The sequence below is a fragment of the Melopsittacus undulatus genome, chromosome 2 (assembly GCF_012275295.1).
Source record: "Melopsittacus undulatus isolate bMelUnd1 chromosome 2, bMelUnd1.mat.Z, whole genome shotgun sequence".
Taxonomy (NCBI): domain Eukaryota; kingdom Metazoa; phylum Chordata; class Aves; order Psittaciformes; family Psittaculidae; genus Melopsittacus; species Melopsittacus undulatus.
The window spans coordinates 91,510,773-91,524,085 of NC_047528.1; the positions used below are offsets into that span (position 1 = coordinate 91,510,773).

The 13,313-nt window shown below is 38.9% G+C and overlaps 1 protein-coding gene across 1 annotated transcript in view; it reads left to right on the top strand.

The window, feature by feature from the left end:
• The first annotated feature begins 200 nt into the window (after nt 1-200).
• The window catches only part of KCNJ6 (potassium inwardly rectifying channel subfamily J member 6), a 37,270-nt gene continuing 24,157 nt past the window's right edge, over nt 201-13,313 (top strand). Inside the window, exon 1 of the mRNA XM_005151680.3 lies at nt 201-1,113. Within this exon, the coding sequence (XP_005151737.3) occupies nt 216-1,113 (898 nt within the window). The 5' untranslated portion in view covers nt 201-215. The remainder of the gene's footprint in view (nt 1,114-13,313) is intronic.

The window sequence follows — 13,313 nt, forward strand, 5'->3', positions numbered from 1 at the left end:
TGAGGATGCTTGGCATCATTTGGCTTTTCTGTTGTGCATTTAATAGGTGAGCAAAGTATGAGGATAATAATTTTATTGATTACTAGCAAATTACTTCCAAATGCCTGTACTACCGAAAGAAGCTGTGTGTTGACATAGAGAAATAATAAGAAAAATAACGCCTACCTTTTTCCTGTTTGTTTTTCATGGCAGCTAACGTACTGGAAGAAGACTCAATGGAGCAGGACATAGAGAGCCCTGTCGCTATTCATCAGCCAAAGTTGCCCAAACAAGCTAGAGAGGATCTGCCAAAAAATATAAACAAAGATTGTGCCAAGAGAAAAATCCAGAGGTATGTTAGGAAAGATGGGAAATGCAACGTCCACCATGGGAATGTCAGAGAGACTTATCGTTACTTGACTGACATCTTCACTACCTTAGTCGATCTCAAGTGGAGGTTCAACCTGTTGATTTTTGTCATGGTTTACACTGTGACCTGGCTCTTCTTTGGAATGATATGGTGGCTAATTGCCTACATGCGAGGAGATATGGATCATATAGGGGACAGCACGTGGACCCCATGCGTCAGCAACCTCAATGGGTTTGTCTCAGCCTTTTTATTCTCAATCGAGACAGAAACCACCATTGGGTATGGTTACCGGGTCATCACGGACAAGTGTCCCGAGGGAATTATTCTGCTTTTAGTGCAGTCTGTTTTAGGTTCTATCGTCAACGCTTTCATGGTTGGCTGCATGTTTGTGAAAATATCCCAACCCAAGAAGAGGGCAGAAACCTTGGTTTTTTCTACAAACGCAGTTATTTCCATGCGGGATGGAAAGCTGTGTCTGATGTTCCGAGTAGGAGACCTTAGGAATTCACACATTGTAGAGGCATCAATACGAGCCAAGTTGATCAAATCCAAACAGACAAAGGAGGGGGAATTTATACCACTCAACCAGACAGATATCAACGTAGGTTATTACACAGGGGATGATCGTCTCTTTTTGGTTTCACCACTGATCATCAGCCATGAAATTAACCAGCAGAGTCCTTTCTGGGAGATTTCCAAAGCCCAGTTGCCCAAAGAGGAGCTAGAAATTGTTGTAATCCTAGAAGGAATGGTGGAGGCAACAGGTAACATTTCTTATACTTTGTATAAGGTAAATGCTTTAATTTTAGAAAGGAAAACAGTGGTTGTGCTTCACTCTAAAAGAATCACTTCAATAGTCATTACTTTTGAAAAAAGCATCAGTTGTCTGGTTAGCTTCAAAATTAAAAGCATGCCCAGTTTAATTGTCTGTTCCATCTTGCCTAATGGAATTAGTGTTGTTTCTGCTCTGTTTGGAAAATGGGATAGCCTTTCTCATTTTCAAAATTTTTCACAGCATGTCACCCAGTTATTTGTTATTCTACTCAGGAGCAACCCAACTACTAGGACCTTATGGGATAAAATGGTTTAGAAAAAAAAATCAATATAAATCTCTGTTTTTTGGAAGCACCGTATTTCCTGCTGCTTTCAATCACCCATGGGTAACTGCAGAATAACTGCCTGTCATGTGAAATTCCTAAGCTGATTGGATCCTGTAGGAAGTGATAATGTGTTCAGTTTTCTCTTTTTGCTTGCTTGTTTGCTTGGTTTTGTTTTAACTTGTAACATGGGGCTTATTCCACATTAGTTCACAAAAGATCTGCTGGTTTCGTACTTCACTGAGGCACCATATACACTGCAGAAGTTTACAGAACACTTAAAGCTGATAAAAACAGATATGGCATGTTATGTCAGCAGAGACCTGTTGAAAGTCTATTTGGTCATTACCTAAAATTATACAGCAGAACATCAGGTATCACTTGATGCAGAGAAAACAATGCCTGGAATTCACAGCAAAGGGATTACTAATATCTCTGCTCTGCATTAAAGCCAGAATATAGTGGGAGTATATGTTTGCTAAGGCTGTTGTATTTCCCCCAGTCAGAATGCTGATATTCTTGTTCTAGGAGGTGTTTTTTGCCTGTTAATGATAGCATCAATCTCTGAAGTAAGTAAATGTAATCAATAAAAGGGAATGGTGATTAGAAAATGAAGAAAAGATACACTTGGGGAGGAAGAAACACTGCATATAGGAATGGAAGAACAACATTTTCCATTTTTCAGCACTACTGTAGCAAAAGCTAGGGAAGTTTGAGGATGGTGATTACACATCTCTGACAGAGGTACAACCTTTCTAACCCTGACTCATGTTTTGCAACTGGAGCCAGGAAATAAAGAGCAGTCTTTTACTAGAACATGTGTGTGTGTTTCACACATCTATTATGTGGTGTCAGAAGAAAACTGCATTTGTCACCATATAATAAACGTGTGAGACAAAAATGGAGCAAAAAAAATTTGAAAGGAACTTGGCAGAGAATTTGAAGTGGTAAATGCAAGGCTTCCAGATTTTGCAGGAAGTAGGTGATACTGGAGAGAAATCAAGATGAAATTGGTGTTTCTGATACTCACTGCAGGCACAAGATTTCAAACATCTGCATCACCTTTGAGTGAGACAATGAGGAAATTGCTGTTTGTTAGCAACTGAAAACATTTGAAATTTCTGAATTGCAACTAAATGAGCCTGACATCCCACAGAGCAGTGGGTATTCTCATGTTTACTGAACTCCATCCTTTCTAGAAAAATGATTGGCAAGTAGTAGAAGAATTAAAAAAATCTCACAGAAAATACCTATGTGATCAAAAAACAATATACTTCTGCAGTGTCAAATGTAGCTTAGCTGTCTCTTAAGCCTCGTTCCTCTTTATTGTTTAGCCCTTCCTTCCTTACCCCATTTTCACCCCTGCACACTCACACGGCTCTCTGGGCTCTCCTTAGCTGCTGATACTCAACACATTTTTCACCTGGTCATTATCATCCTTCACCAGAGAGGGCTACCTCTCAGACTGCTCGATCTGACAAAATTTAAGTTACAATGCTACAAGAGTCCATATTAACAAAGAAATTGGATGCAGTGATTTGAAAGCCCACTGAAGCCATCTGGGACTCAGGTGTTACCCTGGCCTCAGATAGGTAGCTTCATTTACCATTTTAAGCTTCTCCATTTTGTTCTGTTTGGGTTGGCTCTCCAGCTGCATGCAACATGAGTGAGGGCATCAAATAATGCCACTTAACTATGGCATCAGAAATATTAATGTCAATTACCAGGACAATTTCTAAAGCATGTTTGTGCAAGTAGCCACTTGTTCTGTGCTTTGCCCACATGCACTGGTTTACTTTTGTTGAAGGTGCAATCTGACCCACTTTCCACCAATTACAGACATTTTCTGTCTTTGAATTTACAACCATATGTATGTAATTTCAGGTACAGTCTGGAAAATGCTGAAAGCAAACTTAGGCCACCATACATTCAAATTTCCTTCCTATACCCTATGTAGAGTGAGAGCAGCAAAAGCAGTTGCTCACAGCAGCAATCTCCAGCTCTGGAGAGCAAACAGTACACTACCTCTCCTACCTGCTAATACTGGTCCAAGTCATGGCATACAAAAATTTTAAACCTGAGCCTAAGAAATTGTGACCTCAGCTATAGCAATATCACTGTTCAGCATCACTGCTCATGGGTCAAAACCAGATAGGAATCATTAACTTCTGCTATTCATCAGGAAAACAACTCCCAAGTTTGACCAGTGAAAACAATCCTTTCTCTATTTTCAGATTTTCCCAACTCTGACAATATTTATGCCTTTAATGAGAAGTAATACATTGGAAAATGCTAAGTATAAATATTTGCTATTATTTTTCCTGTTTATTGATGTTATTCTGCTTAAACTTTTACTGAGCAGACGGTATCATTTTATACATATATTATGCTTTCTACCTCAAGGGTTCCAAAATCATATCTACCTATAGTATGAAACACTGCTGTTTATGTAGTATCAATGCAGTGAACTCTGCATTGCATGTTACAACAGGAAATTAAGAATAACGCATTTTATTAAAGTTGAAATAATTAACCAAATTAAATTCAGCAGAAAAATCAGGTCAAGAACCCCCTAATTCTCCTTGCAAGCATTACGATATCTTTCTGAGATGCAAAAGAAGTACGTATGTCTTCACCAAAGCGGATAAGCAAAATATGAGCCTAGAAAGTATGACTACACTTTGACTATTCACATTCATTTTGCTATGAAGATTATTCTGAGGGCAGAATTTTCAATAAGGCACTTTCAATAAGACATGAAGTCAACCTGACTATTTCATACCGTATCAGCAAAAACTCAGAATAAGACTGGTTTTCAAAAATGTTCATTATGAATCCTTCCAATATGCAATTTTCTGTATTTATTTACAACTACATTCAAAAATATCCCCTTGAGTTCAAAGGATAACACTCTTGCAAAGATTTACTTGTGTGGTTTTCCTGATACTGATGCACATCTCTCAAGTGTCCAAAATACCCAATCATGGTGTGAAGTATGTTAGGCTGCCATGAAGCAGCTAATGAGCCTTCATGAATGGGTAGCAAAAGTCCAGCCAGATGTCACCATATCTGAAGGGCACATCAGTTATTTCCATGTTTTGCAGCCTTCATTCCATTTCCTACCATACTAACAACAGTTCGGAGTGCCAGTGCAATTCTAATACTATTTCTAATACTAACTCTGCAAAAAGTAGAGCAGCATTCACCTTCAACAAGGAAGCCATTTCTGAGTCACTTATGCTTCTTTTAGTGTCAGACTACAGCTGTGACACTAACAGAATAGCCCCATATCAGCAAAAGCTCTGGTATGGGCTCCTCACACTCAGCACTAAAAAGCAGCATTCTGGCATCCTCCATTCCTTAGGGGAGAGCTGTAACAAATGCAAAAAGAACTAACTGGAAAGAACACGACTAACACACTGACCTCAGTTCAATAGTGTTTGATATTTGCCACTCAAAATAGTTGGCTTATTTTAAAGTGCCACAACTGTTTTAATATTATTTTATGGAGACCACTTAAGAGATTTGTTAAAGAGCAATTAAGAGAGTTATTAGAATATTCACATTTATAATAGTGGAATTTGAGAAAATTTTGGTTTTTGTTTTTTCTCCTTGGACCAATAAAGAAGCTTAGGCTCAAAAATCCAGAACTGTACTCCCTAAACAGCAGGCACAAAAACTTGAATTTGAAAAACTTTTTTGTTTTAAACTATAAACAAAAATCTGCAAGTAAGAATTTTCTATTATACCTTAATAGCCTCTTTTTAACGAAAGGCTTGAAATTTTTAAACCTTTTTCACTATGGAATACTGTTTTTAAGGGAGCTCCTATCATCATAAGCAAACTAGTCATTATAAAAAATTATACAAGACTTCCAAAATTATAACTCCACTACAGGAAATAAATTGAGATCAAGCAAAGGTAAGTCTTTTAAATCTGGGAAGATGAGGTGGGAAAGTGAGGTATGTTACAATATCTGGAGAACCTGAGAAAGAAACTGAGAAACTCAGAGAGAGGGGTTTACAGAAGAAAAAAATAAGAGAAGTATCTTGAATAACCCATAGCCTTGTTGGTAATGTCATTCCTGAATCATAAGCAGCCTGATGCAAATACCTCCTCTAAACCTGCATTAATCTACAGAAAACAGCATTTTGTAACACATTAAAAGAATCTGAAGTTTTTCAAACTACTCAAGCCAGCAAGGTCCTCAGACTTTGAGAAGCTGTATATGGCCAGCAGGGTGCCCTAGGCGATGCTCTGGCCATTCCCTCTACCAAAAAATTAAAACATGAAAATTGAAATAGTACGAAGGAAAGAAACTTATCTACACATTTATAACTGTCAAAAAATAAGCCACAAAGATGGACACATAACTGGGCTCATATGGATTATTTTACAAATAAACTTGTAGTAGTGTGTATTTATAATTCTGACACATGGGTAGCTTGAGAGCAGTATTTGCAGATTGGTTTATAGATAAGTAAACAAACACGCTTGCCAGCTGGGGGAAATGTGTATAGAAAATAATAAAATGTTCACATAGATGGTTACTTATATAGTAGATGACGCTATCAACTAGACAAATATTATATAAAGCTGTTCCCACTCTTCACTACAGCCCCTTTGACTGACTGATCTATTGCCTTTTTTATTTCCCCTGGATGAATTTCCATATTTACCCTTTATCCTTGCTCAAACCTAGCAAATATCTCCCTCTGACATGTATGTTAACAGTTCCAGCCACTCAAAACATCTCAACAGGCTTTGCTCTCTCTCCAAATAAGCATTGCTCCGATTACAGATTTTCTACTATAGGGTTTTTTCCACTCTTCAAAGAAGAGATGTTTATGCTCTCAAATTGCTTCTTAAAGGGATGTAGACCAAAGGGAGAAAAGAACCTGGATTTCTCACACCCAAGTGTTCCTGCAGTATAAGTGGTGAAAGCAGACTTCATTTTTGTGCTCTGGAATGTGACCAACATACATTTACTGAAATGCAATTTAAACAGGGTTAAGAATAAATGGTTTCTGGTTTAAGATGGATCATCATCATTTCAGGAATGGTCAGAATACAATGGCTCTTCAATCTTTAGGTTTTCTTTCTGTTTTAAAAATTCTAACACCTCTGTGTGCTGGGTGCTAGACATGGCCATCTAGGTTCAATTTATTTCTCCCCATTTCCATAGTGCTTGCCAGCAGTCCCCTTCACCTGTATTTCTCAGCCACATTTTCCTTTTGTTAATTCTAACAAAAGATTTCATTGTTATTTATTCTAACACAGAAACCTAGAGACTTACATGAGTAAGTGCAGTTGTGAGCTGGAGTTATGGATGCCAGAAATAAAAGGCACTCCAATTTCTTTGCAATATTTGTTTCAGGAAGATTTCTCTACAGGTAGAAAAGATTAGACTATCTGGTGAAGGAGACTGTAAGGCTTAAATGAAGCAATTACAATTTCACAATAGTCAACACAATAGGAAAAATTGCAAGAAGTCAGGCAGCAAAGTTAATGAGAAAAGAGATCTGCTGATTATGAGTATTTCAACCAAAATTTTGGTTAGAAATTGAGATCTATATCACCCTCAGGGAAGGCAGGGAAAAGAGATTGCATTTTTTATAACTTTATTCTCTGAATAGTTCTATACTATACTAACACGTTACTGGTTGTTAGATAACAGTTTTAAGCAATTCATTAAACTACAACTACTAAACTACAACTACAAGTTATTAAGCAAGTCAATGATACATACCCAAAGAAGTCCTTTTGGTAAATAAAGCCAGCTACATGCTGGACTGTGTTAGTAAGAGTATGACCTTAAGCTTGAGGAAAGTGACCATTCCTCTCTGTTTACCACTAGTGAGACCACTTCCTGTGTGCTGTGTCCAGTTCAAGGCTCCCCAGTATATGACAGATATGGACTTAGCGGAACAAGTCCGACAGGGTCACCAGGACAGTCAGGTGCTGGAGCACAAGACACACACAAGGAGACATGGCAGGAGCTGGGACTGTTCAGCCTGGAGAAGGGTCAGTGCAAGGGAATCTTACCACTCTCTGAACATACCAGTAGGAGATTACAGAGAAGGTGGAAGCTGGCACATCTCAGAAGGGCAGGGTGATAGGACAGGAGGCAACAAGCCTCCACAAACCTTTCCACAAAGCTGGTAAGATCCTGAAACAGGAGCCCAGGAGGATCACCAGGGAAATATCCATAACTTGACTGTATAAGCCCTGAGCAACTCGAAATCTTTGGCTATGCTTTGTGCAGTAGGTAGGGCCAGATGACTCCATAGATCCCTTCCAGCCCAAATTAGCCTGTAATTATAAAACTCAAAGCCAGCTCCTCCTAGCATTTTATAGATGTGAAGAACTGAATGGCTTTGAAAAATGAACAACAGCTAACAGCTTTCATTGTTCTCACACATCACCATTTAAGAAACTGTGGTATATATACTTGAAAGTTGCTCTGTGGCTGTCATTGAACCACTGGAGACAGTACTGCTTCAGAGAGGGGAGGCAGAACTGGGTAAGGAGCATGACTTCACTGATGTCAGCAGGCAGGCAGCATGTGCAACCAAGCTTTACTCCAGGAGGTCTAACAAAAGAGGAAATTTTAAACTTGTAAGGCTGCACTCCATCAGACAACCAGTCTTTGAAGAGTGATCCAAAGATTGTACTAACCCACAGCATTCCCTTCTTGTCTTGGATTTTGTCCCACTCCCCTGGCCACAGTCACCCTCTTTTACATTTTTCTGCCCCTCTAGACAGTGAAGGAGATCGAGATAGGCATCCAACATTGCTGTGATCATCTGCCTCTTTGTCCATTGGATGGGCTTTGTGTGATTCAAACTGCCAACACAAAATCCAATTACAAGCAATTGCTCCACTACCATTGTTATCATTATTGTTATTGTCATCCTTCACCACAACTGGCAGCCTTGTATCTAGCAATAGAGTCAAAACGTTTAAGTTTGTCTTTGGAGGGAGCCCTAAGGCACATCAGGGCTGACAACTTCTATTCCACATTTCTGGCTGATGCAGGCTAATATTAACTGAAGGGACATGGACTTACCACCAAAGGAATAAAATCAATCTGACTATGGCAGAGCTGCCAGGCACCACCACAAGAAAAAAGATCTATGACTCAGACAGTCCAACTAAATTATGCTGGCACTTCTTTTAACCAGCTGTTAGGTTCTTTTTCTTTTTTTTTCACCCTTGCATAAGTATTAATTTATTACCCTTAGATCTCCAGGATGGGAAAATACCCCTTCCTTTTCCATAATTTTCAGATTCTTTTTCTATTAGTCTCTTTTTACAGTGAGAAGACAACAAATGAGCTGCTTTTTCAGATAGAAGTGCAGCAATGAGTTTCTATCAGCCAATAAAACCATGACAGATGCTGTGATAAAGTGTAGAAGAGTCAAAGCCAAAGGTCTTGAGTCAGTCAGGGATTCTTGTCTGTCCAAAACTCTTCAAAGACAGTAGACATGTCTATACATCTGTGAAGCAGAGGAGGGTTAGATTTGCAGTCTGAGGAAAATGCCCTTTCCCTGCCTTGAGGCAAGGGCAGGCTCTTTTGAGAAAATAGAGCATCTGTTTTCACCAGCATCTGTTATCACCAGCATCTGCCTTCACACCACAACTGTCCCACACTTTGCCAGTACCTGACTGATGAAGGGGATCTGACTGATCACCTTACTGATCACAAGGCTCTGTGGGTGATTGGCCTGGTCTCATGTTGTGTGCCCTTATTACAGCAACTCAAACCTTTCCAGAGCATTTTTGCAGAGTATTCATTTCAGAAATACAAGCTGGAAGTACCAGTATGTTTGTGTGTTAAGACCACAGCAAAGAGATCTCTCACAACACTTCCACCACAGTCTGTAGTTTGGGGCAGGGCAGGAAGGGGAGCCAACACGAAGAGAAAGGGATTGATATCAGGGCAAGGAAGGTATCACAGCAGCTAGGGCAAGAATGAGCACAAACCCACCTTTCACAACTGACCTCCTCCCCATTCTTTCACTGAAGAACAACAATTGGTCTGTTCCCCTTTCCAATTTTACAATTAAATTGCTTATTTTTCCTTCGCTTTCTGTAGCAGAGAACAATGAGACAAAGGTCCAAGTCCTTTCAAAAGAAAACTTTCCAAATAAATCCAGTACTCGTTTTCCAACTTACAGTTGAATTAGAAACAGTTGAATGAAAGTTGCCTGTCTGTGCTCTAGAACAGCTTATTTTATAACTGGACTCAAATTCCTCTTTAAGACTCTTCCCTCGGGGTTTGAACACAAGTACAACAGGATTTTAAAATCCTGTTAAATTAGTCAAGATCCAGGGTTTAAGACATAAGACATGAATCTTAACCTTGCTACATCTGCCTTCCTTTACCCTCCAAAGCGATATAAAATACTGTTCAATTATTCAAAAGCTATCAGTGACAGAAATCTAGTTCAGAAATATCTACCAGTGTATATCAAAAGTTTAATATATATTTTCCAGCCTGATTCAAAGCTCTCCCAAACCTGTGGAGTAGGTCTCAGCCTCTAGTGGCCTTTGAATTAGGACCCTAATGGAATAAATTGAGCTGTGCAATACTTGTGAACTCCCTAATGGCCTCAGAGAAGAAACAATTAAGACTAATTAAAAAGCAAATGAAAGATTAGAAGCAGATAAGTGTTTATGATCCAGATAAAGTACTCATACTGAGAGTTTTGGCTACTAAAAGGGGACTTCATGACATTTGAGGAGACTCCATACATATGAGAAGAATGATGGTATCAGACTGGGTATCTTTCCCTCAGGCATGCCGTATTGCAGCACTTCTGCAGTTGTTCTCCACAATCATCGTTCTTCTGAGTACAGATGGAACAAGCTGTTCCACAAAGACAGCCCCAACAAATCTTGAATATTTCATCATACAAACTGTTCACGGCAAATACAAACACTGCTGTGTATGAAAATGCTTGGGCCTTTAAAATACATCTTATTCTATCTCCCTTACTTATGTACTAAATTCACAGCCTCCTACCACACTTTCCATCTGTCATATGGAGTTTAGTGCATAATCCATTACAGAAAAAGGAACCAAGAGCCACTGTTTCACCAGGTATAGCAGGTCCATTACAAATACGTCAGAATGATTTAATTTAAAAAATAACAGAACTAGAACAGAGAGCTAGGGACTCTTATAAACACACACAGATATCAAGGCTCATCATCTTTACAGCAGCCAAGACAGAGACCAACTCTATCTCAGAACTCTTTTCATTACACTAACTAAATACCAAAAAAAAAAATAAAATATCTCCAACAGTTCTCCTAGATTTTTTTTCCAGATTAAGCCCATTTTCCTTCAGAAGCAAGAAGGTATCTTGAGCATGAACCCTGTTTATAATATGAGGTCTGGACATCACTGTTCCAGCATTGTCATGCTCTTCTCCTCATTTTTTCATACTCTCACTTCTTTTTCAACAGACCCAATAGGCAGACAATATTTCAGACAGTGTCTGAAGAACCCAACAGCCCAACCTGTGATGCTGAAAAGACAGCAGCCAAGTTTTACTGATGTCTACAAAGCAACCAAAATAAAATGCAGCAAAAGCTACAAATAGTCATAATAATTTCTATCCAGCAACTCATACAGTATCTTCCACCTGCAGGCTGCAAAACAGTCAGGGCATGATAGCCTAGTGCTGTGATTCTCCCATTCCCACTTTCCTTAGCGAGTTTTGATTTCCAGCTTTATGCAATGCTCCACTGCGACATAAAAAAACATGTGAGGGAACACAAAATTAACTGCATTCTGTTTTTTTGGGACGAAACAGTAATGTAAATCTCAGTGTTGCAATATCAGGGGCCAAGTTAGAGGTGGAAAGTTGTAGGCTGATTCACACCAAGCTGAAAGGAGGTTTGTGTGACTAAGACAGGTGTAAGGAATTGCAACAAAGTGGAGGGATGTCTCATGGCACTTAAAAGGCCTTTAGGTATAGTTGAAGAATGATACCTTTAACTTACTATGTCAATACCCCATCTTATACGCTAATATGGGTATAATATGTATGTGTGTGCCTGTGTATAAAACAGATGGATGAAAACATAAACAAAATATATAAGTTAATTCATTATGTTTGTCCATGAGGATGAAAGAGAGGTACCCAGCTAAAACTGTCTTCTGGTATGAGTTGTTTCTTCTGCTATCTCCAAAATTACTCAGTCTAAGACTACCCCAGAACCCCTGAACTTTGGAAAAATGAAGACAGGGCAAAAAATAATAGCCAAAACCTAAATGTATAAATATCCAATGCTCTTTCTGCTGAATATGAACCACTGCTTTCATGATTCATTTGATGGAAATGTAAGACAGATCATTCAATGTATTGGTGTCAAAACACATAGTTTTGTGGTCACACAAAGGCTGATGGTTTGCAACCTGAAGGGAGCTGAGCAAGGCAGAATTCAGCAGAATGAACAGGAGAACAGAGGCTCAAATCGTCATCCTCCCCAAGGCAAGTTTTAAAGGTCTGGTTTGACTCTCAGCAGTTTGTTCAACAGATACTGAGAGTGATGCTACCCAATTTTTATGGACACTTTTAATGCCACACAGCCAGACACTTCTCCCACTCTTCATAGCCCAGACCCTCAGCAGCACACTAAGTTTGCTTCCAGGCACCTGGCAGGATGTAAGGACACAAAAAAAGTGTGCACTGTCCTGCTGGGATGCAGGAGGTATAACATCACCCATGGAGGCCCAGGTAATTTTGAAGCAGCTGGAGTCTGCCCTTAAGTAGCACCCTTCAGCCTCATTTCCCCAAAAAAGTTAGGACAAAGCTATCACTAGTTGCTGGGAGAGCAGTGTACTTCAGCCAGATACCTTTCCAGGTAAAAGCATGCAATACAGAATGTTTTATCTCTACTATTCCAGCTATGCAGAACTTAAGAAAATAAGGAAAATTCAATTTTAAAGCAATTTAATAGCTATTTCCTTTGAGGATGGATGTAATTCACTTAAAAGAACAAAGTGCATAACATATCTCTAGATTGTTTAAGCAAAAGGAGAAGGAAATAACACAGAGCAGGAAGAGATACACCGTCAGTACGATTAGCACTCAGTGCTGTGAAAGCAAAAAAATGCAGATTGTCTCATAAATCTATATTGGCATTTATATGTGTTATAATGTCTTTATCATGACACACTGTAGCATCACACTACAACTGAATGATGAAGCCATGCTGATATAAAAAGGATATTCCAAGCAGGTAGTGGTAATACACAGCAACTGTATTTTCTTTGTAAGTCATGAAATTACAATAAGCTTAACCTAGATAATCTTGTAAAAGTAATATTTGTACTGGGGTAGTACCCTTTTGGTCTCCAGACTGTAACATATTGAACTTCCATTAACATGAGTCTGAAAGACCTGGTGCTAAAGGGACTCTTAAAACATTTGTAACCTGCCAAGGAAGAAATGCCATTTTCTCAATCAATTTTAAACCACAGATTGTTAAAAAGCACTGAGTTTGCAAGATTGCAATAAATACCAGGGAAAGTGTTTGTGCAGAGGCCACTCAAATATACGTGGTCACTCAAATCCCAGGCAAAGTAACAAATGAGGAACAGGGTCTTCTAATTTGTTTTATGGATATAGGGTTTGCATTTGTGGAAAGAAAGATTAAAGAAAAGTAGAGGCATTGATACAAATCAAAATATACTTGCTAACACAGAACATCTTGCAAGCTCAGAGGCTGATTTCTACATTCATTGTCATTCTGGTTATTAGTTAAGGGTCAATTAGCTCCTCCATCAGAGATCAGTAACTGTGCTAAGAAAGAAAGAAACTTTTCTGCAACCTGGCATAAAGTATTTAGAG